This window comes from Diorhabda carinulata, chromosome 3, assembly GCF_026250575.1.
Source record: "Diorhabda carinulata isolate Delta chromosome 3, icDioCari1.1, whole genome shotgun sequence".
NCBI classification, from domain to species: Eukaryota; Metazoa; Arthropoda; class Insecta; order Coleoptera; family Chrysomelidae; genus Diorhabda; species Diorhabda carinulata.
In genome coordinates, this window is record NC_079462.1 from 30793002 (window position 1) to 30820836 (window position 27835).

Sequence of the window (27835 nt, forward strand, 5' to 3'; positions counted from 1 at the left end):
CTCTAATTATTAGCGGAGTTTAATAATTATCAGAATTACTGCTATATCTTATAATATGAATTTGTGGTTAATATTTTTTATATTTATTTCATTTATACATATTTATGTGCAAACCTTGGATTTTGTGTATCACCAGAATGAAGAAATGGAGGGCATTTTGAAAAATTTCACACTTAGTGGAAGTTATAGATTAAGAAAACATTTATACAGTATTGGGAATTCATCGGGAAGGCCTAATAGTGGTGAGATTTTATTTTTATGCCAACAACTGATTACAGAATTTTTGAATTACTCAAAAAATGTATATAAGCTTTAATAACTAGATTAGTTTCATACAGTGTGAACAAACGAAATACTTTATTTTTATTACTGTACATAATTATAAGAGAGCCCTCAGCATCTGAAATTTAAATTATAAATTAAGCTTCAATGTGAACATGTTATATAACGTTTGCAAGGTTCTCTCAAAATAAACAACGTTTTCAATATTATTATGTAAAAAAAATCTTATTACCAACATAATTTTCAGCAGATTCGATAAAATGAGCAGTGCGACCACCTGATCTTAGTTTATAAGATTTATTTTTACGAGGGTTGCTGATTTTGAGATATGGCATCACTGATGCCAGTATGTTAAATCTGATATAAAGTTTGACATTTTTAATTGTAAACGTACTAAGAACCTGTTGTCATACGAGTGTTATTTGAGTTATTTAAAGATACTTGAAACATTCATCTTGGTGAAAAAATGAAATTAAATCGCGAACATATTCGAGCTGTCATTTTTTATGACATTCGTCGTGGATTAAACCAACAGCAGTGTGCTTCGAATTTTAGTGATGAAGCACCACCTGGAGCCAGTCAATCGTGGTCGCACTTCTCGCTACAGGATGAATTACCTGAAGGTCGTCCAAAATCGGTTGCCAGAAAACATCGATGCTGTCCGTAAACTGATATTGAAAGATCACCATGGGACATATCGCGAGATTGGAGCATACTTGGGCATTAGTTCCAATTGAATACATTCAATATTGCATGAACATTTGGCTTTCAAAAAGATTTGTTCGCGTAGAGTACCGGATAATTTGACAATCGCCCAAAAAGCTGTGCTTCAAAACATGTGTCAGGCATATGTGTACTATTTTATATGTAATTATACCTAAAAATGTTTTTGGGGTCTCAACAGAAACCCAAAAATCTTTTTTCCTCAAAAAACAGTTGAGTTGCTAGATAGATTTTTTTACCAAAAAATAATACATAACATTTAAAACAAGAGGTATAACTACAAATATATTTGATTCAAAAGTTACTTGGAATGAATTCTAATATGACATGTTAGGTTAAGTTTTAACTCTTCACACTTTTTTTGCCTCTTCTTCAAAGTGGCATAGCATTTTGTGTCTCTTATTTTCGGAATTACTGGACATATTGCCACCGTTCATTTTGAATGGTACACCAGCATTTGTTTGCCAGAAATTAGGGAAACCAATCGCAGAATACGAATCATTCTCCACCACAACAATGCGAGCTCTCAAAATCCGATTAAAAAAATAAAATCGTTTTTGAACAGTCCTTGTTTAGCATGCCATAATTTTTCCTTAGTTCCGCAGATCAAAAATAATTTACGAGGTCTTCAATCGGAAAAAATACTGCGCAAATTGTTTGAAACACATACAAAAGTGTATTGATCTTAACGAAGAATATTTTCAAAAACAAATTTTTTTTTTTAATTGTCTATATCAAAACTTGAGTAGCAACCCTCGTACAGAATATCTGAGGAGTATTGACTATAAAGCTAATTTTCTTGATTTAGTTGACTGACTTTAGATGATTAACTATAGATAGAAGTATATTGACTCTATGTTGATATTATTCAAAATAGTTAAGCGTTCATAGTTATTTTTGCTTATCTTCAAACCAATTAAACGAGAAAATGAAACTAGCCTGTGATTGTTGCTATACCTACTTTTTAGCTTTTCAGTTTCAACATTGATAATGTATCGGCATTTTAAATTGGACTGATTAGATCTCGTGTTCGAAAATGGCACCAACATTTGTTTGTCACATTTTGATAAAGTCTATGGAAATTTGTGTACCCTGTAATAGGTATGGTCTTAGAAAGGCTGTTGCGCTCAAATTTTTTCAAACTACACGATTTGAAGTCAATAACTTCCGCCATTCCCTTCAATTTTAAGCACAGATTTTATCATCAAATATTTGGAGTGCAAAGTTGAAGCCTTATTACTTTGAGCTAGTTCTTGGAAATAAACCAGCAATACATTTTCAGACGTCTTGAATATATTTTTATTATTGTATTTTTTATAAGCAATGCGGGTGTGATAAATCTGATTTTTTCGGAAAAACTTCCACTTCTTCGACCTGTGCTCTAATATCAGACCGAGTACAACCACTTAAATCGCTCATTTTCAACAATCTCGGCCGTCAGCAAAAGATTATATAGCGATTTTTGTGTTTTACATTTGATAGCAGTAGATGATTTGATTTTCAGAACATATCAAAATCCGTATTGTATTTTATGCCTATTAGTTTGAAAACTAATATTTGATACAATAAAATGTAAATCATGTGAGAAAATGCTGTGAAAGTTACAGTAGTAATGCTGAATCTATGGATACTAATAGGAGTCTCACTGGACCAATATCGCCTTGACAAACACGTAAAGATGCTAGACTTAGCAGTTAATGAGGCGTGCAAAGCTTCTAGACCTCTATCCACATTCTCTGAAGAGTGAAACACTATAGAACTCCAGAGCACTACACCTGGGAGGCTACCTAAAATAGAAAAAGAAGATCTCCGGCAATTATACCCATCCCACATTCTAGACTTTTTAAAAAGAAGTGGGATTGTTTGACATTATGCAAGGCTCTTGCTATTGCAAAATGGCTACCGCTAACCAAAACTTCTGTTTCCTTTCCACTTGTTTGTATTCAGTAAAAAATAAAATAGAAAACCTTAATAAATTTCAGTTACAGAAATTACGATTAGATTAACCAAAGAAGATTAGAATGTTAGTTTAACAATCAGTTAATATAATACGATTGGTCCATTGTTACAGCAGTTAGAATTGTACTTTGCAGGAAATAAAAATTTCAGTCATATGTAAATTACTTCAATAGAAGTCTTCCACTAAGTGATCCTGAATCACTTTCTGTATACAGAGAATACAGCTGAAATAAATTGGCACTTTGAATAGACTAAGTCGCCCCAAAACTTGCAGATAGTTGGCGATCATCATTTCAAACGAATTCTTAGTACCAATTATCAAGCTGTGTTTAATTACATATCCACAAAATACGAGGTCAGGCTATTAAATAACGAGACTGGTTATACAAAAGGGTTTTATTATAAAAATTATTCTATATTCGAATGTTCTCCCTTAATATGCTCCCCTCCCCTCGCCACACACCTCTCCATACGTTTTTTCCATTGATCGAAGCAGTGCTGGAAGTCTTCTTTGATGAGGGCCTTTAGGAGCTCTGCCGTTTTTTTGCTTTACAGCTTCCATCGACTCGAATCGGGTCTCTTTCAAATCAGATATTTTTCTTACCTTTCAAGGAAATCTGAGCAGACCCGTTGACGCAAGATCTTTTGGTCAGGAGTCAAATTTTTTGGCACTAACTCCGTACAGACTTTTGTCATGTGTAATTTCTTGTGTAAAATTTTTCTAACCGTTTTTTTATCTGCGTTTACAACCTCGGCAATCATCTGGATGTTCATTCAACGGTCTACACGCGAAAGTTGGATGATTTTAGTTACTGTTTCCGGAGTTGAAACAGTCACAACGTGACCTGGGCACTGGTCATCTTAAATGTTCTCTGGGCCCTCACTAAAGTGCTTACACCACTCAAAAACAAGCGTACGAAATAGAGAATTGTCCCCATAAGCCTTTTGCAATAATTTATGGCAGTTAACGAGAAATTTGAGATTTATATGTTGCTCCTGTTTTTGGTTACACAAGGTTTTCACCACGAGAAAAAAAACACGTTTGTTTCAAACCGCATAATACTATAATAGTGACGGAAACGTGTTTTGGGATGTACATAAAGATATCTAGATACCCAACGCACTACTCATTTTTCACTCCATCCGTCTAGGGCGACCTCCAGGCGCGCAGTCTCGTTATTTAATAGCCAGACCTCGTACAACGCGTAATCGACACTTGAATATAAAAAATTTTTGAGGGAAAAATGTTTCTGTATGTTCTTATAAATATTTATATGCAATACAGCAACACCAAAGATTTTGATAAATTTTCTCAGAGTTCATTTGAAATATTATTTTAGAAGTGGTAGACCTAGTTTTCTTTAAATTATCGTACGAAACGTTACGTAGGCTTCGGAAATTAACGTAAAGTTGATAAGACGACATTGAATCGAATTTTGGACCATTGTAAAATAAATAAACGAATCTAATAATATTATTTATATATTGGTTCACTATTTGTTTGAATGGAATGAAGTTGACCATTCCAATTTGTTTATTGTAAACAAGAATCGAAAAAAAAGTTTTTAATCCAATAATCAGTTTGTGAATCCTTATTTATTAGTCGCTATAGTTTTATCAAGGGATAATTGAATATTTACCTACAAGAATTTTCTGTTTAAGCAAATTACTATACGAGGGCTCTTTAACGGAAAAGTAACTTTTCAGAAATTTACTCTTTCGCTACGGTGATTAAATTTTCATTTTCTGCTGTCAAACTTTGTCTACAACTGATATATTAACCGTGATTTGATAATTATGGGAAAAAGAGACTTTCAAAGTGATATTTGAACGTTATTTCTTACGTAAAGAACAATCGAAGGAAACTTTACGTAAATATTAATAAAATCCGTGCTTATGTAGTGAGCATGATTGAGTATATAACACGTGGATGCACCATTAGATCCAAAAAATTAAAAAACATTAGAATCTTGGGAATTTATCTGAGGTACTTGATGCTTTTATAGCTTAAGTTCGTTTTTCCTCAATCAAATCCCTCTCAAATAAAATTGCTACCTCAAGGCAATGAAATTGCATCGTTTGTTGAATTGTATTGTTGCCTACTGTTAGTTTACAACTAATAGGATCTTTAGCTGTGACTGTTAACCGTTATTTTCATCCTATAATCATCTTCATACACTGTCAATTTTATTTATTTCCATCACGTTAAACTTTTAATGACCGATTTCCCATTCTGAATCCGTTAACCTTGTTGTCTGTCTGTTTCTGTCATTCTGTCCACGATAATATTGAAAGAAGAGAATGATTAAAATCAACACAAACTATCCGATATTAGGTTTATTCCAACCTGCTAATCGGGACCGTTCTTGGAACGGTTATTGGAAGCGTTTATAGATATTTTTTGCGCAATCTCCGGCTATGCACGGTTCTTGTAACAGTATTTGCTAATATCGAAGTATCGAAAAGACCGTCCTGGAAACGGTTCACAAACGATACCTAAATCGGTTGGAACGCAAAACAGAATTGTTCCTATAACGATAACCGCCCGGTTGGAAAACGTAATCTCTATTACGCAGAATCCTCACCGTACCAAGGATGGGTTGGAACGAGCCTTTTATGTTGATTTACTGACAAGCTGTGATGCCAAATTTAAGAAAAAACTATAACATCGTTTCATTACGACAATACGTCTGCCCCATTCTTCCGGAATAGCCTTATCCACGTTATTGTCCTGATCTGGGCCCTTCCCATTATTTCCTGCTTTATGTTTTTGGTGGTTTGAAAAAATGTGTAGAAACGAAAAGAGTCTAACAAACATAGAATTTACAATAATGCAAAAGTAAAATTTTCCTCGGTGAAGTTCATAATCATTATTTATAATACGCATAATCCACAAAATGAGATGAAATTTTGAGATGTTTTCTTTTTAGACAAACATTATTTATTTTGAAAATCGAATGTTATCAATTTTGTACAAATGTCAAGGTTTTTTCTTATTTAAAAAATTTCGAATTTCAGTTTGTTTTCCAATCTTAGGGCGCTGCCACAATAAGGTGGCCTGCCATGACGCCAACGACGTGGTTGGCTATTACTGCAAGTCTTTACTCTGAATCAAATAAAATATTGTTACACTACGGTAGTAGAAAATGAGCAACTTGGGTGAAAAAAGCAGCCACGGACACGGAGGCTTTTCTCAACTAGGTTCCTGTTAAACTATGGTGTACTGCGACGTGGGTAGTCACGCAACTCAGTGAACCTTGGAAGTATCTGCTTAATCAAAAACATCCATACGATTAATCAGAGTGCTATTTATCAATGAAAGTGGTTTGCTTCAACCTCTATAATGACTAGTGTAAAGTTGATTCACCTCTAAAACGGGCGACGTCAGTGGTAGTGGAAAGGATAAGGATGCATCTAAAGATAATGTTAAGATAGTGAATAAGGTCATCTAAGAAGGAAGGTCTTTCACTATTGTGTATGATGCAACCGTCTTCTTAGATAAATATTAAGAGATGTTGTTACAAATATTGTGTAAATATCTTCCATGCTTCCATTTATAAATTTAAAACGATTATCTTGATGTTGAAAATTTAGGATCACGATATGTTTTAGGGACATGAATATTTCATAAAAAATCAAAAATCTGATTTAGAGCTTTATCGAGATTTTGGTTATGTATGAAAATATTTCATGCAATATATTTAATCGTACCATCCGTAAAAACAACCACCGGTTGAATTCATCTTCTAACCTAACCTAACCTAACCTAATCCTTTGATATATAATTTTAGTTGAATTGATCTTTTATTTGACAGGTGTAAAGCCATCACCTATATGGGTACTATCGCTAACAGCTACTAAGGAAAATGAAATAGGAATACCAAATGTTAAATTGATTGGAACTGTACATGGAACTGAGCCTGTAGGACAAGAAGTGCTTCTACATTTTATAGAGGTATATGATTATATGTCTGAATAAAGCGTTTATTCCATAGAAAAGAAAATATTGTTATTATATCATGTCATATTTCAAACATTAAATTCTTATCGAAGCTTGTGAGTGGCACTTGATCACATGAGTAGAACGACGTTGCCAACTTGTGAATATTATCACTATTCTTCCTTTTTTTTATCTAACTTTAATCGATAATAAGGTACATAATTTTCAATATTTGAAAAAAAAACTATTATATTTGGTGTTCAAGTTTTCGAATTTTTTCATTAATGTCAGCTAGGGACCAATAATTTTATAACGGTAGCTGGATCAACGCTACCGAAACGTTGACATAAAAAAGATTGTGTGTTGATTTACCAAAAAAAAAAACAGAAAGAATGTACCATAATATACTATAAGAAACATACAAAATATATTGGTTGTTCAGTTATGCTGAATTATTAATTATTTATAATTTTTTTTAGTTTGTCTAGTTTTTAATGAACTTGAAAAAGTTTTACAATATTTGAAAATCTGAGTTCGCAATAATAAATTGAAAATGTATTGCCTATGACTACAACCACAGATTGCATTTGTTGCATACCACTCGGGAAGAATTTTTTCTATTTTTCCAGCAATTTTCTTCTTCAAATTTAATATTATTTTATTATCTGAAATTTTTGTCGAAGCTACTGAATACTATCATGGCGAAATTTTTCAATAATGTTGTTGGAGTTTTCAATGCACACTTATTATTTAAATAATAATTCTTATAGGATATAAGAAGCTCTTGTCCACTGTTTATGTCATCAGAAACTTCTAAACTGACTTTACAGTCTTTGCAATTGGAGTGATATAAACATTTTTTAATTAAATAACCCCCAAAATATACTACAGAACAATTTTCTAACGTCGTAATATCATTTGAATGTACCTCGGAAGAAATTGAATTGGTGGATGAATCCGTTTGTTCGGATGATGATTCTTCTTCAACATTTAAAGTATAACCAGAAGCGTTTACTTTTTCTTACCTGGCCTTGCACAAAGCAGGCAAATTTTGATGTTTATAGAACCAGCAATGTTTCCTTACAATTATTAAATGATCATTTAAATAAATCTTTAAACTTTTAAGTAATAGATTGATTTTATATTTATTGAAAGTTGACCCGTTATAACATTGGATGCATCTACAGCATATGCTTGTCTACTTTATCAATTTTTCCTATTTCCAGTACCTTATTGAGGAATATGAAAAAGATGGTCTTGTAACATGGCTCCTCAACAATACCAAAATTCACATTCTGCCTAATTTGAACCCCGATGGATACAAGGTAGCCAAAAAGTTTTTTTGTTATGGTTGTGCTGATTGTCCTGGTCTCGGTGTTACCGATGAAGATATTGTTATATCAAGTGATTTTCCAGATTATTTTCATAGGAATGAGGTTGTAAACCACACTGCAGAAACTCTGGCTGTGATGAAGTGGATGGATAATATTCCATTCACTTTATCTGGAAGTTTCTTCGGAACATTTTTGGTTGCTATTTATCCCTACTGTAATAGAAGTGAGTAAAATGATACGTTTTATCAAAGATTATCATGATTATTAACATCAACAACAATGTTATTAAAGTTTATTTGATCTATTACAAATATAAAAAATCGGGAAACAGTTTCATGTCACATTGGAACTGAAAACAAGTTGATAGTTGACTTTAAAAATAAAATCCATACATATTAGACTTTAAGTGAAATTCAGAGATGAAATGAAACGAAGGCCTTTTAATGATACATAAATTATCAAATTCACAAATGACAATTTACAAAAAATAAGCTGGACGTTAGTAATTCGTATCAAAAATAAAATAATAACCTTATTCAGTCTTGGTAAAAGCAACTTTTCATTTAAAACTGTACAAAGTTTAGTATACGCGTTATGATTAATAATAATATGATTAATGATAATGATATAATGGCTTAACAACAACCACCCGAAATCATCCACTATTAGAACAACATTACCCTGAAATTGCGTGGGAGAAGCTTGATCGACCTTCTCAATTTGCACTCTCTACATGTAATGAAACTACGTGAATTCTTTCATAGGAAATCAGAAACATCAACTCTACACCGGATTATATCCAAGGCGGATAAAGATGACTCACTTCTTAACCCCGCATCACCAGAATCTGACTTGAATATTGGAATATTGGACCTCGAAAAGCTGAAACATCATCCGACCTCAACCAGCCGAATGTTGACAAGGAAGATTCAAACAGATGGCTTACTAGCGGCAATCTCTTTCCAGAGACCGTAGGCTATCCAGGATCAAGTTATTAATACGAATAGCTACAAGAAAAATGTTATTAAGGATCCGAATACTAAATCTGGCGAATGCAAAAAGTGCCAACAAACATCAGAGACCGTTCAACACGAAACATCTGCATACTTGTAGTGTATTAACTGATATAACCAAGTGCGCAACATCATCCACCAGAAATTGGCCAAAGGTCTCCTCAATACGTATACACCGTATTACAAGTACCAACCGCAGAAAGTGCTCGAAAATTAAAATTTTAGACTCTACTACGATAGACAGATGACGAATAACAGACCTGACATCGCGGTGGTAGATAGAAGAGTCAATTCAGTCCTTCTTGTCGATGTAATTATATATAACGTTCTCAACAAACACCAGGAGAAACTGGCCAAATATACGAATCTCGCAATTGACATTAAATAGAAAGCGAGACGATCCCAATCATCGACATTTTTGTGTCTTTCAACATGTCCCATAGATGAGTATCTGGGGTTATAAGATTTAGAGAATGAGATATATAGTGAAATTAGAGTCGCTTAAAAAATTATCGATCAATGCTATTGATTATCAAGCAGTGTCGCCCCGTCCTCTTGACATAATTGGGTCTTTTCTGAGTAACAGTTATAGTTTTTCCATCATTATCTTCAATAAAATATGAAGCAATCGGGTGGTGGTACTGCACACCATATTATCACACGGTCATTTTGCAGCGGTTCATCAGAACCAAGGAAGCGAGTTGTCTGCTTATTAATGTAGCCCTCTAAGATAAAATCAAAGAAATCTGAATTCTTGTACAGCATATTTTCCACAATAAACAATTCTGGCATTTATATCTCGGTTGGTCAATCGGTGTTCAGATTGAATTCGGTACGGAAATCAATTTGTCTTTGAACCAATATCGAATCTACGTATTTCGGATAATTAAATGATATCTGATTTGATGAATCCAAAATCTGATTGACTAAATGTTCATGGTTTTCATTTTATCCTCGCAGTTTATCTTTCACTCCCGTATTTGAGATTTGTTTTCGTATTATATATATTTTCTTTTCTTTTAATTGATGAACAGTCCAGCCTATTGATTAGTGTATTGTATGTAGAAGAATTTTTCATTTTCTAGAAGAATGGCTGGTATGTATAATGAAATTCCTAATCGATTTTTGCAGCTAGATTTTGCCGATCTATGTAGTCTTTACCAACCAGCATTTTGTTTGTTAAACATATTCTCTTTAATGTTGAAATTTCTCTAATTTTTTAAAATTTAGTCTCGATTTCATGAGTCCTGCAGTTTCTGGAGATAGTGTTCCAGTGTCTAGCCATTTATATTGTTCATCTTGTTGTTGGTTGGGTGTTGTATGCAGTTATGCGTTTTTCATGAATTGCTTTCTGTTCCCATGTCTTCATTCTTCTGTAATGAGATCAAGTGAAATGTTGTTTTGTTGAAGAAGTACTCTTCCAGATTTTCTATTGAATTATTATTATTACTGTTGTTTTAATAAAATAACCTCACTCAATTTCTCATCACATCTCTTAGTTATTTGATTCTTTTTCCATACAATCAAACAAAAACTCTTCTTAAAAATTTCAGCTCCATAGACGGATAACTGTTTTTATGGATTAGATACTTCAACTTATAATCTATATGCTTGCTTAACAACATTTTGTAAGGTGGTTGTCTATTAAATCTTACAATCTTTTGTTGCTTCAGATGAAACGATGATACGCAATCCAACTCCAGATGACGATGTGTTTCAGTTTTTAGCCAAAACGTATTCTTTCAATCATGCAACAATGCATACTGGTCAAAACTGCCCCGCTTATAAAAAGCGGTTTGATGGTGGAATTATAAATGGAGCATCATGGCATAATCATGATGGTGAGTAATTGTTTTCGAATTATTGTATGTTTTTCTAAGTGTCAATTATAATACAATGTGTTAATGAAGGAAGGTAGCTTGCTCATATTTCAATTATAAAAACATGGGTTTTCTCTCTTTAAGTTATTCTTCATTATGACTTATGAAGGGTTGTTATTGCAATGGTGTTTTAATTATCGAACAGAGAAGAATAACGCGTCTCATGATGAAACGTCATAGATGATTAAACATCACCTTAAATCTGGCAAAGACCGTAAATAAAACTCATTTTTGACGCAAATCACTAACCATTTAATGAGTAAAAACCTTTGTATGGACAACTACAGACGGGGCAGCTGGTTACCAACCAGTCGACAATCGGTTTAAAGGATCTCGACCTATTGATTCGCTGGTAATTTGAATTACCCGCCTCTCAAAAGTTTCAATGAACAAAGGTTATTTTGTTCTCAATCGGAGATTATAAACAGACAAAAAAAGAACAGAGATATACTATGCATTCAATAAAACAATGTTGAAGATGAAGGAGATACCAAAGAAAGTAAAACTGAGCGTAGAAAATGGATAGTAAAGTCAACCCTATCGAGATGAAGAAGAAAATGAAAGATAAAATTAGATACATTTTCGATGCCCTAGAGAGGGGTCGAAAATAAAAATGAGTAGAGGAAGAAATCCCCTGATGGATATTATTTCCTGAAAAGGTGAATGTTTCTGTCAATAATATACATCATATCATATATCAATGTTTGTCTGTACTTTGACAGAATATCTCCATATCTTCAGATAGGATGACGAAAAGTGATAAAATGATTAATACAATCTTCTACCGTTTCTAAACTTTTCCCCACAGAAATATTGTTTGTAAATAAAATCATTCATTTTAACCGAAGTAATAAGAGCTAATATTATCTATCAAATTTTATAAAAAGACATTCTATGAAGCACTTGGATGTTTCCAAGAAGCGATTTTTCTTCAAAATATACTACTGGTTATTGTCACAAACTTTTCGAGAGGTATTTTTTCAATTAATAACGTTTTAGGTTTCGAAATAAAAATACTTTTTAAATTTAGCCGGTTTCTTCATTACAGCTGATATGACGGACTATAATTATATTTTCCATGGTTGTATGGAAGTCAGATTCGAGATTTCCTGTTGCAAATATCCTCCTATAAAGGATCTTGAATATATTTGGGCTGATAACAAAAATGTAAGTAAACAATAAGAAAATTGATAATTCAAGTAAAATGAAATTCAAAAATTTGTTTTCTTAGAGAGAAAGAGAGGGAGATTCGTTGGTTTGGGAGGAAGGTTTGTTGGAGTTGGCCCTGATACAGGATATGCTCCTCTGCAGAGCTGTTGTATTTCTCAAGAAAAACGCAATTATATCAATAAAATGACCTTTCCATTTTGAAAATCGATTATTTTTCTGCGTTGTGTGTCGGTTTCAAAAAATTTAATGAGACTTCAATTGTTTTAATCAATCCATTTTATATTGTGCATTGTCTTGGTGTAACAATAGTTTTTTCTTCGACATATGAGGCCGTTTTTCCTTGATTTTTACATTCAAACGATCCAACAACTCTATGTTAGTATTCGATATTGATAGTCGATGAACAATATTCCATGCTCTTCCCAAAATACTGAAGCCATAACCTTCCCAGCTTACTGTTGCTGCCTTTGGACGCCTCGGACGTAGTTTACCGGCTACAGTCCACTCAGATGATGATCGTTTTGATTCCGGAGTGAAGTGAGGGATCCATGTTTCATTGTCACATATTGATGCAAAAAATCTGATTTATTATGAGTAAACATGGACAAACACTGTTCTGAACCATCAACACGGTGTTGTTTTTGATCGACTGTGAGTAAACCCGCCTTCCGATATTTTTATGGCCGCAGCTATCTCATGCAATTTCAATATACGATTAGATATAACCAATTTGTGGACATTTATCATATTTTCTGATGTAACCACCTCAATTAGACTACCAGAACGTTCACCTCCATCGGTGTCTGTACGTCCACGTTTAAATTCAGCAAATCAATTACAAATGGTTCTTTTTGATGAAACAGAGCCATTGCCGAGCTTTTATAATATTTTTTTCATCAAAAGCAATGGTAAATTAACTCACCAAGTTGTTTTGAATCCATGGTTTTGAAAATAACAAAAGTAGCTCCATTTAAATGGCTGTCACTTTTTTGTAACTAATCGAAATGTCATGAAATTTCTCACATAGTATTTTGAAAGTTGGTATTTCATAAATGTCATATGTATTTGACAATGAGAGCGCAATCTGTGTATCAGTCACAAGACTTTTTGAGTGATGATACATGCTGCTCTCTATCTTTAATATCAACCTCATGTTTGGGATACTGTAATATTTTTTAGGCAATCCTCAATTATATCATGCAAGCAAATAGAGGAGTTACAGGGCAAGTTCTTGACGAGATTTCAGGCCGACCTATAGAAGCAACAATGAAAATAATTGGTAGAAACATTCAGTTTAAGAATTTCGGTCCAACGGGAGAATTTTGGAGAATATTACTGCCTGGTGAATATATCGTTGAGGTTAGTATAATTTCTATGAAAAAAATTACTTTTTACTGTGGTAAAGAATATTTTCTCATAAAACGAGGTAGTTATGATGAAATCAAATATTTAGTGGATACGATTTGTTTCAGGTCGAGGCTAAAGGTTACTATAAAAAAATTCAAAATTTCACTGTTAAGGAGTATGGAAAGAGCTATCCTCAGTTAACCAAACTAAATATATTTCTTCTAAATTCATCGATTCCAACTACAACTGAGACAACGGTAACATCATCAACAACATCGACCACTCAAAAAACTACGACTACAAGCAGTATTGGAGAACAACTTACAACTCACATGATAACCACTATAAGTTTAGCAAATCCAATAAGTCGATCACAATTATTAGATTTTGTGGTGTTTGTTATCATTACAAAGTTAATTTTATTCTGAAAATTTTGACTACTATTTAACACGGTATGAGAATGAAGTTCCTATTTCATACTTTCTGTTACTTCTACATTGAATAGCGATTTAGATAGTTTATACATGTAACGTAGAAAATTTCTATACCGAAAATATTTTCATAAGGACAGATTTCATCTTGGCTTACTTCTATGCAGGATGTTGTATTTAGGATGAAGACACACAAATTTGAACTTTATACCTACTACGAGTTGAAATTTTGCTTTTCGTTACAGATATTAGAGATATTTATTAGAAAAAAAATATGTTTGACTAATATTATTTTACTCCCAAGTAGCGATTTTCATGACGAAAAATCCATATTTGTAATATTTTTATACTTTCAATTATTTCAAGTTTTCCTTTTCAATTTGATATCTAATGTGTCTTGAATATTTTGAGAGAAGTATTGAATTAGAGTATTTTTTCAATATGATTTACTTATTCCCAGAATTAACATGCCGAAGACTTTGACATGACAATGTTAGCTTTGTTCGTTGGTCTGATTCCGAATCAATTTAGGGTCCGATCGCATGCGCTCTTGCGGATCTATGACTTCTTTCCACTCGCCGCGATCGGACCCTGAATTGTTTTGGAATCAGACCAACGAACAAAGCTAATATTTAGCGTTTGGAGTTTGGAGTATTGAGTTTGGATTTCTTGTAATCTTTTTAAAGAAATTGGTACTCGTAAGCATTTCAATGATGATGACACCACAAGCATTAGTAGTTTATTATAAGTATTATCATAATATTAGCAAAGTTCATCAAAAGATTGAATCTTGTAAATCAAAGTTCTAACAAATACATGCCAATTCTATTTGCAGTGAAAGATAATTCAAGAAGGTACATAATTAGTAAATAACCAGTAGAATACTTTGCTTATTACTATCTTATGTAAGTGTTTATTTCTTTTTTATGGATATACCATGTATATCATCAAAAGTAAGCTTTTATGAAAAGTGATTGTTACTTTATAAGACTTTTCGGAAACTATGGCCGGGTCAACCCAATCATGATCTCAATGTTCGGAAACTAATCCGGATCACGTTCATTGTTGTTCGAACTGATCGAATAATTCGGATCGTGGTCATTTGTTATGATTCTTTCTACTTTAGTAGACCCGTGGGTAAGTGCGATCCTCTAATGGGTTGTTACATTTGTCTATGGGTTCTTGAAATCTAAAAATTATTTATTCAACTTAAATGGCTGTCTACTATTAATTCTTTTGAGCACTTCAACATAAAAATAGCTTATTAGTATCAAACTTTAGTGTTAAATCCGTACGAAGGGGTAGAAGAAGAAGAATGGAAGAATTAACGCACAAAAAGTGATAAAAATAAAAAGTAGACCATGTGTGAAATTTGAAATCTCCACCGAAAATTAAGCGCTACGTTCAAAAAATGTCTCGTTCTGGGTTAGAATCCGCAATAAGCTCACATGTGATCTACCTTAACCTAGATTATAGTTTCTGAAAAATCCTTATATTTGTGATTTCGATTAAAAAATAATTATTATATTATTATAATATTGTATTATTTAAAAATAGGCAGCGAAATTAGCTTAGAATCAGAACTTATAGGTATAGATTACTTTTTAAATAATTATATTAACAAATGTAAATATTGTATGAATTACAATAAAGTATATTGGTGTTTAATGTTTATCTGTTTTGTTATTATTGCCCAATTTTTTAACCTTCATTCACATAAACATATAGCGAATAATTTGGTGGCCCAGAGCTGTTCTATCGACTAGATATAATCATTTAAAAACATAATTAAACAAATAGAAAACCTCAGATGAGCAATCCAATTAGAGTCTACGTTTTGTCTAGGTATTCGAAACTGTTCCTTCGACTCTTGAACTTCTGTAGATTGTAGTGTATGTTGCAGCTTTGATAAATTGATATTGTGGTCGTTTAGAGACGATCTCTGGCTTCATGAACTAGGTTCGTGACCTTTCTTCTATGCTCAAAGCTGTCCAAGGTTTCCGGTCAACTCGATATCACCTGTAAGTCGTATTGCTTGTTTATTTATCGTGTCCAGAATCCTTAGAGTATGCTTACGAGTCGAACTTCATATGTGCGAGCAATACTCCAAGAATACACAAATATGGGCCTTGTACAACATCATTTTTTTGCATTTTGGCCATATTACTATGCCAGGATATATTGTTCTCCATTTCAATCTCTATTTAATTCATGTATCTTTAGGTCTGAAAATTTATTACATTATAATCGATTGGCTATTATATTTTGAAACATAAGCATTTTTTTACTTCATGAAGTGAATCAATCGCCTCAATAAACTCAATACCGATCTTGAAAATATTCTGGAATGGATTGGAAGTAATCTGATTGAGTTTAATGCAGCGAAGACCCAGGCTGTTATTTTTACACAGAAGGCTGGCACTGCAAGTCTAGATTTGGTCCTATCTAGACTTGAAGCATCATAAAAGTTGAGGTTCGGAGTTCACGTGGTCGACGTAGCTAAGGCAGCTTCACAAAAACTTTTAGAATCAAAAAGCTATGTGTTCTGCAACAGCTTCAAATCCTCTACAAGGCGCAGGTTCGTCCAGCTTTAGAATTTTGCTCGCATATGAAGCTCAGCTCCCAAACATATCCTGGAGATGCTTGACTCAACACAGAAGAGAGCAGTTGCACTCATAGGCGATGCAGGTTTTATCAGAAATTTGGACACAGCTTAAAGCATGGATGAAGGATCGCCGAACTGACTGTTTTTTACCGTTACTATCACGAACAATGATCTTCCGAGCTGTCTAACATAATCCCTAGAGCAGTTTTCTACTCGATATGGCTTATGAATACCGATTTCGTTCGCATACGCCCATAAATTCAATTTATCAGGACTGATTCCTTTGGAGAAGTGCTAGCCTGTAGAATCAGCTAGCAAGGCACGCCTTTTCTGAGCAGACCACGTTATACCTTACATTGTTCTTTGTACTTTTGTAATGAATAGTATTTCTTGATAGAACTTTACTCCTTCACTGGAACTTGACAAACATCAGTATATTGGTACAAAAGATGGAAAGTAATGGTAGATTCAATTTGAACCTTTTCACAACGTTCCATATCGTTTTGGTTATAAACTTATAAACTATAAACTTCCTAGCTAATCTGAATGTTAAACGTTGTCTCAGGCTTCTCAACCAGAATGTTTCTCTTTTCTTTAAATATGTTAAATAAAATTAACTCGTAATAGAGAACCTTGAAACATAACAATTTGATTATTTGTTCACTTTGTGATCTTTCTATGATGGTAATTTGAGAAGAAAAACATTATTATTGGAGTTATTTTTGCTTTCTACCAGCTCAGAATATATTCGACACGTGGTTTGCTTATTAGTACGGCTCTGAATTTTCCCCGGAAACCTATAGATAACTTTTATTTTTAAAACACTATAATGTACGATCCACAAATTACAAAATGCTTGGTAACTTTATAAACAAGAAAATAATCTGATATCAGGTTAGTTTTCAAACCACAAGCGTTGATATAAGTTTACGTTGAATCTAATTTGAAGTTTCAGACATTCTATAAATATGGCCTGTAGCGGCTTGAGACGAGCAATGATATTTAGTGTTTTTATAATTGGTGTTTTCGGTGGTGTTTATGGCCTGTTGGAATTCAAATATCACACAAACGATGAATTGCAAGATGTTTTGAAAGAACTTGAAAATATCGGAAAGAAAAAATTGTCAGCGAAGATTTACAGCATTGGAAATTCCTCTAATCCCGGTAAAATATTAAACATAAGTATATTCTATTTTTTTCGAGTATGACTTTTTTCGTCTTCTATCTAGAACAGACTTTATTTCAAATTACTGATGTGGGTTTTGAACTCTCTCTCCCTCATTTTTATTTAGAAAAATGATAATAGACTGCGATGATTTCACTGTTTTGATATTTTATTATTTCATATTTTTTTTAATGATTCAATTATACAATGCGGTCTATATGTATGGGATAAATTCAATATTAGCGTTATCATGTACTTTATGAAAAAACCTGAAACTGATCGATTTTATTCTTAAATTGACAATTTACAAAATGAAAATATTATCCCCTCTGAATTATAAGCACTCCCTTGAAAAGAAAAGGGGTTTTGTAGGAAAGGGATTTTAGTCCTCTGTTCAGCAATACAAAGTTTTTTTTTCAACACGTTTCGCAGTCTACAGTAAGCAAAATTGAAAAAAAGTTTCGTGAAACTGGACACGTGAAAAATATTGAAAAACCAAACCAAAAAAAGTTAAATATACTTCTAGAGATTGAGGAAAATCCGCATAAAACAACTCGAGAAGTAAATCATCTATTTTGAGAGTTTTGCATAATGAAAAATACCACCATTACAAAGTTCAGTTGGTTCAAATCAAGATGATCCTGATAGACGGCAAGAATTCTGTGGATTGGTGATGGATAGAATGAAAGCAGATCTGCTCTTAAACAAAATAGTTTTATCTGATGAGGCGACGTTTCATTTAAACGAAACGGTTAACAGTAGAAAAAATTCTCAAGGGATTTGTGATATTCACACGCAATATCCTACAAAAAAGTGAAGGTTTGGGTTGGTATCAATTAATATAAAATTATCGGCACTTATTTTTTTGAGGGTGAGGTTTATCTAGATTTTTTTATTAACTTTTTAGTGCCTACATTACAAAGTCTTTTTCCTGATGCTAATCATACAAATGATGATTCTTGTGACAAGAAATTTATTTATTTTCAACCAAATTACTAAAACTGCACTGCGTAGGATTGTGAAATCATTGGATGTTTCCTGTATGTACATTTGGAAAACCATAAAGTAACGTATCTGAATATCTGAAGTTTTCCCGCTGATGAAAGTGTCTTTGCCTTTTTCCGAGCATATGTACCTGAAACAGGTCGACTTTTATCCCTAAATTGACAATTCATAGTGTAAAAATATTACCCCTTTGCAGCACCCCCTCTAAATTATAATATCCCCTTTTATTTATTTTAAATAAGCAAGGGGGTTCGTGTGAAACGTTGTTGAGAAGGGATTTCAGACCTTTGTTTTCTTAAATATGGTGCAATCATAACTGAGAAAATTAATTTTTAAGATGCAAAATTTTGATAATGTCTCTATCACAAATTACTAAAACTACACTGCGTAGAATTGTGATATCTTCGGATGTTTCCTGTATATACATTTGGAAAACCATAAAGTAACGTATCTGAATATAATTTTTCCAGCTGATAAAACTGTCTTCGCCTTTTTCCGAGCATATTTATCCTTTTCAATCCACTGTCTTCTTTTTTATTTTCAGAAGTGCAGTGATGTGTTTAGATTTTATCTACAGTTATGAATCGTCGCAAAAAATTCGAATCAGTCTACTTAAACCGCGTCCGCATGCATATTTTTTCAGTTAATATATGACATATGGATTATGTTGATAATCTTGTAGCTTCTATCTATCTAAACTCAATACGAAAGTCGTTCAGTACCATTCAGTGTTTTCCGATGATATTGCTGGTTGACGCAGGCGAAAGAAATATTCAATGACTGCTTCATACTCAATTTTTTCCATTTTCGGAAAAATCTTTATAACGACTAACCCATACAATTGTCAAACAGGAACTAATCTTCCAAAATTATTTATATTTTTGTGAGACTATTTCAAACTATATTGATAAATAGGTACTTATGTCGGAAACTTTTCAGACATCCCTTTTTCAATGGAAAGGAATTAGGTGTAATTGTTCTTCTTAATTGAAATTTCTGTTATTTATTTAATGACGATAAGTTATTATTGTGTGAGTTTGTGGTGAGAAAGTCTCACTAAAACCACATATTATCGCATTTATCAATTTGATTATGCGTTCTACTAAATTTAAATTTGACTCACGAGTTTACTAGAATTCTACAACCAGATAAGCTGCAAGTTTTGCTTTTAAATTGAATTCACTGGTGATAATAATTTGACCTATTTCGTTAGCATTATTTAAAATAGAGATGGCTATTTAATTTAATTAGTTTACCTGATCTCTCTTGATTTCATTTTAATAGTTATACAATATTACGATTTAAAACTGATAATAACTTTTTTTAATACTTAGAAAATCACAAATATTATTCTAAAGAAGATTCAGAAACGTATCTATGCTGATATTTCTTTAAAAAAAGAGTAACAAGGAACAGAAATACAGCAGTTTTGTATAAAAATATATGCGAAATAACCCAATCGTTAGGGAAGAGAACAAATGATCATAGATCATCAAAAATATCTCGAATTATAAATGAAATATGTAATCAGATATAAAAATAAATAATGAATCGAAAAAATATCCATACCCCTTGTCAGAAAATGGATTACAAAATGAAAATTAGCGGTAATTTATAAAATTCAATTTTTGTTTGTTGCCCCGAATTTTGTGGTCGATAATGTTCACTTATGACTTTTTTTTATCAAGTCTACCCCAAAATTGTTTGAAGAGCTCGAATTAATTTGTTTATTATCATTTAACCGTAGAGGCTTATCTAATTGTGTTAAGATAAGTATCTAAAGTTTTGGCGTCATAAGTGAGTTCAAAGAGACGTTTTTTGTAACAATCAAGATTTTTGTTATATACGTGAATAATTTGTGCTTAAAGCTTGTAGAAAAGTTGTACCAGAATTGGAGAAAAATACTTATTAAGATTATGGATAAGTGGCAAAAGGAGTACGTTTGAATTTTGAACAACGACTATTTGACGAGAATCACGAAATCATCAAGACTGTTTTTTTGTAGCGTAAGCAGTTTAAACACCAAAAATTATGCTAAATGGCAGTAACCAAGTACCTGACTTTTCACTACCTGACTTTTCACTATCTGATAATATATTTAACGCCTTGAAACAAGACATTGAAGAACCAACTTCTTCACAAAATGATGTTGATTTTAAAGTTATGCCAAATGAGAAAAAATGCTTTTCCAAAAATGATTTAGATGATCTTGTAAGGGATTCAAATTTTTCTAAGCAAGCCTCAAAACTCGAAAAAATTGTTGTCTTCAGATACTAAGATAAGTTTTTATTGTGAAAGACTGGCTTTTATTCATTGACAGCTCAAAATGTACCCTAAAATGTGTTACAAATAGAAATGAATACGATGAAGTTAAAAAAAGAGTTTCATAGTCTTGAACAAAATATGTTTGTGTTGATTTAGCATTGAACATTCTTCTTGGCAACGAAGTAGCACTAAATTTCCCGATTTTATATATCTTTGGGATAGTAGAGTTAAACATTGAACGTAAAATATTGAAGCAGGTATATTTGATGACCTCAATTAGACAACTTACGAAAGATTTAGAATTGAAAGACATCGGTATGAAACTCCACTTTCTCTTCGGACACTTGCATAGGTTTCCGAAAAATTTTAGAGGAGATATGAGCGAAGAGCAGGGGAAGCATATGCATCAAATCTCACGCATCATAGAAGAGGGCTACCAGGGTTTCTGAGATATAAATAACATTTTTTTGAAAGGTCTAGAGACGTTGCATAAATGTATCCAATTAAGAGGAAAATATGCTTAGTGATAAAATCTTTTGACTTTGAAATTTTGTTTGGTTCTATAGTAGGCTAAGAATTTTTCAATATATCCTCGTATAATGATAACTAACGCCCTGTTTCAATATAAGAAATTTGGCAATCCTTCTACATTATCATCGTCCTTTCACAAGTATACAATGCGATGTTTATAAATGGGTATAAAGAGTGTAGAAAGAGCAAGACCTATGTTTTGCTATGATTTAGTACAGTTAAAAGTATTTGTTGTTGACTTTTTTCCTTCTGGTATTGGATACAGAGAGTGGTATAAGTCAGGCAAGTATCTTTACGGGTCCGGAATTTTTGAAACTTCCCTCATTTCATGCAGGATGGAGCTTCGCCGCACTACGCGTTATGTGTGCGGGAATACCTCAATGTTTATTTTTGAGAATGGATAGACAAACGAAGATTTGTTGAGTGGCCCGCACCGCACACTACACCCTGTAATTTCTTCCTATTGGGCTTTCTCAAGGACTGCGTTTTTGCAAATGAACGATGCATCCAACCCGACGTCCGAGCTGCAATTGAAGAAGAATTTGAAATTCTTCTCGGACCACTTGACTTGCCCTTGATAGTAATTTCTTTCGAATCTTTTGTGTAATTTATTTTGATAAATTTATTTATTTTGACGCTGCGTTTGTTGCCTGACTTGTGCCGATCTCTGTATAAATGGAGATTAAGGTTTGAATTTGAATGAAATATTATTTTTCAGACAGACCGTTTCCTCTTTGGGTTTTTAGTTTAACTGCAGCAGATCCTTCTCAATATGGAATCCCGAATGTTAAGTTATTGGGAAATTTGCATGGTAATGAAGCGGGTGGTCGAGAAATTTTGTTACAATTCATTGAGGTAAATCTATGTTATTAATACCGAATGATCAGAGAATCAATCAAATTTTATACGATGCATATATTCTAACTATAAAATCTCGTACATTTATTTGTTGAGGAAAGCCCATTCCAGCTTTTCATTCTGCTAATGCGGCATTAAAAACATATCAGTTAATGAAGAGGCACGAACAAAAGAAAATGTAGATAATTAATTTGATTAATTGATCAAATCATAAAAACACAGAATGTCGTATACTTTAGTGAGAAGGTATTTCAACAGATTGATGAATAACAAGGAAATCGGACCCCATTGCCAAAGTTCATAAAAATTAGGCATATGGCTGTGAGATTCAAAAGGTACTCAACAATAGTTCACCTCGTTTCAAAAAGTTGAATCAAAACTATTGAGGTCTTGAGAAATCATACTGCGACCTCACAAAATTAGGACCTGTTTTGAGAGGATTCCGTTTTTTGATACCAATCTTGGCGAAAAACGACGTAAACTTTTCAACCATAGATTCGACGTTGGAATAAGATGGAAAAAATACGGTCATGGGGAAAAACAGTAGCATCCTATTGTTGAAATAATTAAAATATATTATGATGGATTAAATGGTTCTAATTGAACTTCCATGCAGATTAATAATAATAGAGTCTGTCTTTACACTATGAACTGCCACTGTCTACATTCGATACCCTACGAAATAATTTATCTAAGGCAAATAATGGGACACCTTTTTTGAATTAATTGATCTGAACGCATCAACACGTTAATTTCTCACCGGGCTTAGTAGGGATTCAAGAATTATTAAAATTAAATATTTTTGTGTGAGAATGTGTATTATAAACGGCTTTTTAAAAACATGTCCTGTATATCAATTTTGTGGTCAGAAGTCTTTGAAACTTTTTATAGTCCTTCAAGTAAGGAGATAAAATATACCTATTTACTTTCTTTATCGTATTTTTTAATCACACCTCGTAAAATATGTACTGACAGACTCATAAGTTTAATAAAAGACTATATTGGATATTGGTATACAACTTATAATGTTGTAAGAAATGGAAGACTGAGAAAATAATATGGAACCGTCAAGTTTACGATTAAAATACAGATGTAAACAAAATTTGATAGATGTTATAAAGATCCAGGAAAAATATATTCAATAAGATTGGAAAATACCTATTTTCACATCAATCGTCTATATTAAAAATATTTATACGAAAGCTTGAAAATTTTTAACGGAGCGTTTTATGGAGAAAATATTTTCTTTACTGAAATCTCCAATATGGGATTCTCCCTCTGTTTGTCTCCAAGTTTCTCCAAAATATTTACAATACCATTGACAATAATAAGATTATATGATCTTAATTTCATTGAAAAAATTCAACAAATTGAGTTCATGCCTAGTGCACATTTAATATTCCAAATTTTTTCTTTCTAGTACTTGATTGACCAATTTGACAAAGATAAAAATGTCACTTGGCTACTTAAGAATACTAAGATCCATATCGTTCCTACAATTAATCCAGATGGATTCGAAGTAGCTGGAGTAGCTTGTAAAGGAATTACTGGAAGAAATGTTCCTTTTAAGGATATAGATTTAAATCGTAATTTTCCGGATTTTTTTTGTCCAGATCCAGATTTAATTTTATCCAAAGAGTCGGAAGCCCTTATCAATTGGATGAAAAATACCAAATTTATTCTGTCCGCTGCCTTACACGAAGGAGCTCTTGTTGCAAATTATCCGTATGATTTAAATCCAAGTAAGTGAAATATAAAAAAAAATTTCATAGTCAAAATATTATTATTGTATATGGGTAAATTTGTCAGATTGATCTTAAATATTTCAAGCTACCACTACTTCCGTTTATTCCAATAAGCAGACCAATTTTTTACAGAAAGTGTCCTATCTTTCTGGAAGAAATCAATTGTAATGTCCGTTCTATAGGGTCTTTTAAAACGTTCGCATGCGAGTTATATCACTGCATTAAGCGAAACAAATCGACATTAAAAATCACCAAACAATCACATGTCTATAACGCATAGATTAATCGTAAATTAACAAGTTCCTCCCTATCGAGCGGTCGAGAGAGCCATAAAAGTATTTAGCTGTTGCCGCATATTTCAACTTACCTTTGTTTCTAAACCGTACTCGAAAGTTTTTGGGCGCATATTATTATCAGCAGCAGCTAAATACTTTTATGGCTCTCTCGACCGCTCGATAGGGAGGAACTTAAACGTTCCACAACCTTTGATTGTCTAAACCTTATTGTTAACTTGCGATTAATCTATGCGTTATAGACATGTGATTGTTTGGTGATTTTCAATAGATTTTTTTCGCTTAATGCAGTGATATAGCTCGCATGCGAACGTTTTGAAAAACCCTGTATATAAATTTACAATATGGTCCTCTTATAATACTAGGCTGCAGGACTAATGTATTTTGTTTTATTTTACAGATAATGCTGATGGTGAAGCTTTTGAAACTCCTGATAAGGACGTTTTTAAGTACTTGGCCAGAACGTATTCAAATAATCATCCACAAATGCATAAGGGTGAAAAATGTCCGGATAATAACGAAAAATTTGTAGGTGGAATTACTAATGGTGCAGCATGGTACGGCTTTAGAGGTATTTTCAGTTGTTTCCACTATAAATATTATGAATGATTACATCCCAATGATTTGATCGTTTAGTTTTTCTCCCTTGATAAGATGAACGAATGTAATTTTTCGTGATTTTTAAAAGTTAATAAGATATCGAAAAAGGGAAAACTATTTCTGTTCACATTCACATACATTTTGTGAATGAAAAGTTTTTTCATCACGACAATACACCTGCAGAACAATAAAAGTCCATTACGTTATGATTAATTGTCTCAATCTGTATATTATCGTCGTCATAGCTTGGTGGAAAGCCATTTTTGAGAAATGTAGAGGTGATCGTATTATGTCGAGCTTTCAAAAGATTATTTTTGATGTTTTGGAAAAACTGGAAACGTTGTATAAAGTTTAAAAATATATAGCTGTCAACTTTTCCAATATACTGCGAGAGATTCTCCAATTTTCAGTGCTTTTTTTTTTCAGGTGGAATGGGTGATTATAATTACAATTTTCATGGTTGCATGGAACTGACATTAGAATTATCATGCTGTAAACGTCCTTATGCCGAGTTATTATCAACATTATGGAATGAAAATAAATTGGTAATTTCTTTTTACTACTGATACTTTTCACTTTTACTTTGTTTATAATAATCAAAGCATATAACTCAGCTTTTGACAATATCCCTTTACCAACTCGGAAAGTTTAATCGTCTTAAGTCGTGTCGCTATTTCTGTCCTGTCATTGAGCTGGATAGTTATCTTAACATTGGTATGATGATGATGTAGTAGCTCATTACCCGTGGCAAATTTGGCTAAAGTTAGGTTATTATTATCTATATCCAGATTGTTCCATGTCCACCATTTTTTTTGTTGCTATAAAATATCGTATGGAAGTTTATAACAGATAAATAAGTTCCATATTCATATTATATTTTAAAAATTTTCTTCCTATATAATTTCTTACACATTTCTTCGAATTTGACCGAGAACCAAAACTGTTAAGATACTATATGAATTCAAGGGTGTACTTATATGTCAACGTAGACCAGAAACTATAGATAACCTAATTTTTTCCATTAAAATTATTCATAAATGTTTCAGTCATTATTATTGTATTGTATGCAAGCCAATAGAGGGGTAACTGGAAGAGTTTTGGATTCTGAAACAAGACAACCGATTGAAGCTAAGTTGAAAATAATTGGTAGAGAGAAAATAGTATTATGGAATCGTAGTGAATATGAAATATTTTTCCGAAGTTATAAAAAAACTGGAGAATTTTGGAGATTGTTGCTACCAGGAACTTATACTCTCAAAGTAAGTTGAAACATCTATTTTATGAGAGTTTTATCTCGACTAGCTCGTCTAGTTCTGGTAGAAATGAGTCAGATTAGTACCAGTAATAAATATGAACCATAATAACTACGTTAACAAGATCTCATGTACTCCATGTATATATAAATAAAATTGCATTTCTTCTAAAAAGAATTCGCCACGTTTTGGTAATTTTCTAATCAAAACTTTCTGCGATATTTAGGTATTTTTATTTCAACAACTGATATGCTAATTTTGATAATTGCTATCCGATTTTGGCGTCTCTATCAACCAAATGCCGTCCATACTCTCCTACTACTTATTATTTTGAAGCATCTTATGATTTATCTCCTAAAGACATTCAGGGACTACCGAAGGATGAGGGTCTACCGATTCATTGAATTGAGGAGACACTAGGGACTCCCAAAATCTAGCATCGTTGAATGGAGACGTGGTAAGAGAAAATCCGTACCACAATACGGCAAAGACCTGGAACCAATTTAATATATAGTGGAACGGCTTATTTGTATTCTATTTTTATTCTATCCGTAATGAAATTGGAGACAAATTTATATTGTTAGGTCCCATCGTGGGAGAAAAGTAAAGAATATACTGGAGATTCGTAATAATCAAAGATTACCGTGGTCAGCAAGCATTCCATTGAGCACATGAGAGTAGTACTTGGAAATGGAGAAACATCTCAAGACTTTTGGCGAAGTGTTTATTATGAGTCTAACTATACTCCGCTTGTTTCAATAATGCTGCCACTATTATTTGAATTTAGCTAATCTGGTATTTGAGTAAACTGTATGACTAATGATTTCTGTGTCGACTAGAGTTGCATTGCTTTGTATTTATATTGGCAATGATATAATTATCATCTTGTTGAAGTAGTGTTATTTCATAATTTATATAACCAAGTCTAAATAAAAAATACATTTCTTTATATTCTTATTTCTTGAACATGTATGTTTGTCTTGATTTTAGGTCTCCTTTAATTGAAACTTCGTTTTAAAACAGATAAGAATCTTGAATTTTCGACCTATTTCGATTTTTATTAAGACAATTTAGCAACACAAAAATACATTTCTACTTCTATTTCAGGTTGAAGCGAATGGTTACAAAACCGAATACAAAAAATTCACGGTGAAAGAACATAATCCGTTTCCTAAATTAACAAACTTAACATTATTTCTTACCAATTCATCTCTAGCTACGACTACTTCTAGTACTGAAAAAAATACAATTGTTTCAAATTTTTCATCAAGATTAAGCGAAGAAAGATGTGATTCAGTTGAAGAAATTACTGAATCTCCCAAAGTGGGAGAGCTAAAAGGATTCGCAACGTGTATTAATAATAATGTCAGTTTCTCTATTTTTACAATACATATATTATTTTTATTGAGATAAAATATATGTCATAGATATAAGAA

The 27835-nt window shown here is 32.5% G+C and overlaps 1 protein-coding gene across 1 annotated transcript; it reads left to right on the forward strand.

The window, feature by feature from the left end:
• LOC130891783 (carboxypeptidase D-like) lies at window positions 1-27835 on the forward strand. The gene is made up of 14 exons (XM_057796746.1): window positions 1-242; window positions 6780-6919; window positions 8131-8461; window positions 10925-11092; window positions 12180-12298; window positions 13481-13660; window positions 13774-14063; window positions 17634-17848; window positions 22369-22505; window positions 23929-24250; window positions 24947-25117; window positions 25573-25691; window positions 26193-26405; window positions 27507-27835. Exons 1-14 carry the CDS (start codon window positions 56-58, stop codon window positions 27810-27812), a joined length of 2898 nt encoding a protein of 965 aa, XP_057652729.1. The 5' UTR covers window positions 1-55; the 3' UTR covers window positions 27813-27835.

Coding starts and splice junctions, on each gene's coding strand:
- LOC130891783 (XM_057796746.1), top strand. CDS start 56: ATGAATTTGTGGTTAATATTTTTTATATTTATTTCATTTATACATATT. Junction 13,661..13,773: donor CTGGTGAATATATCGTTGAG/GTTAGTATAATT, acceptor GATTTGTTTCAG/GTCGAGGCTAAAGGTTACTA. Junction 24,251..24,946: donor TCCGTATGATTTAAATCCAA/GTAAGTGAAATA, acceptor TTTATTTTACAG/ATAATGCTGATGGTGAAGCT.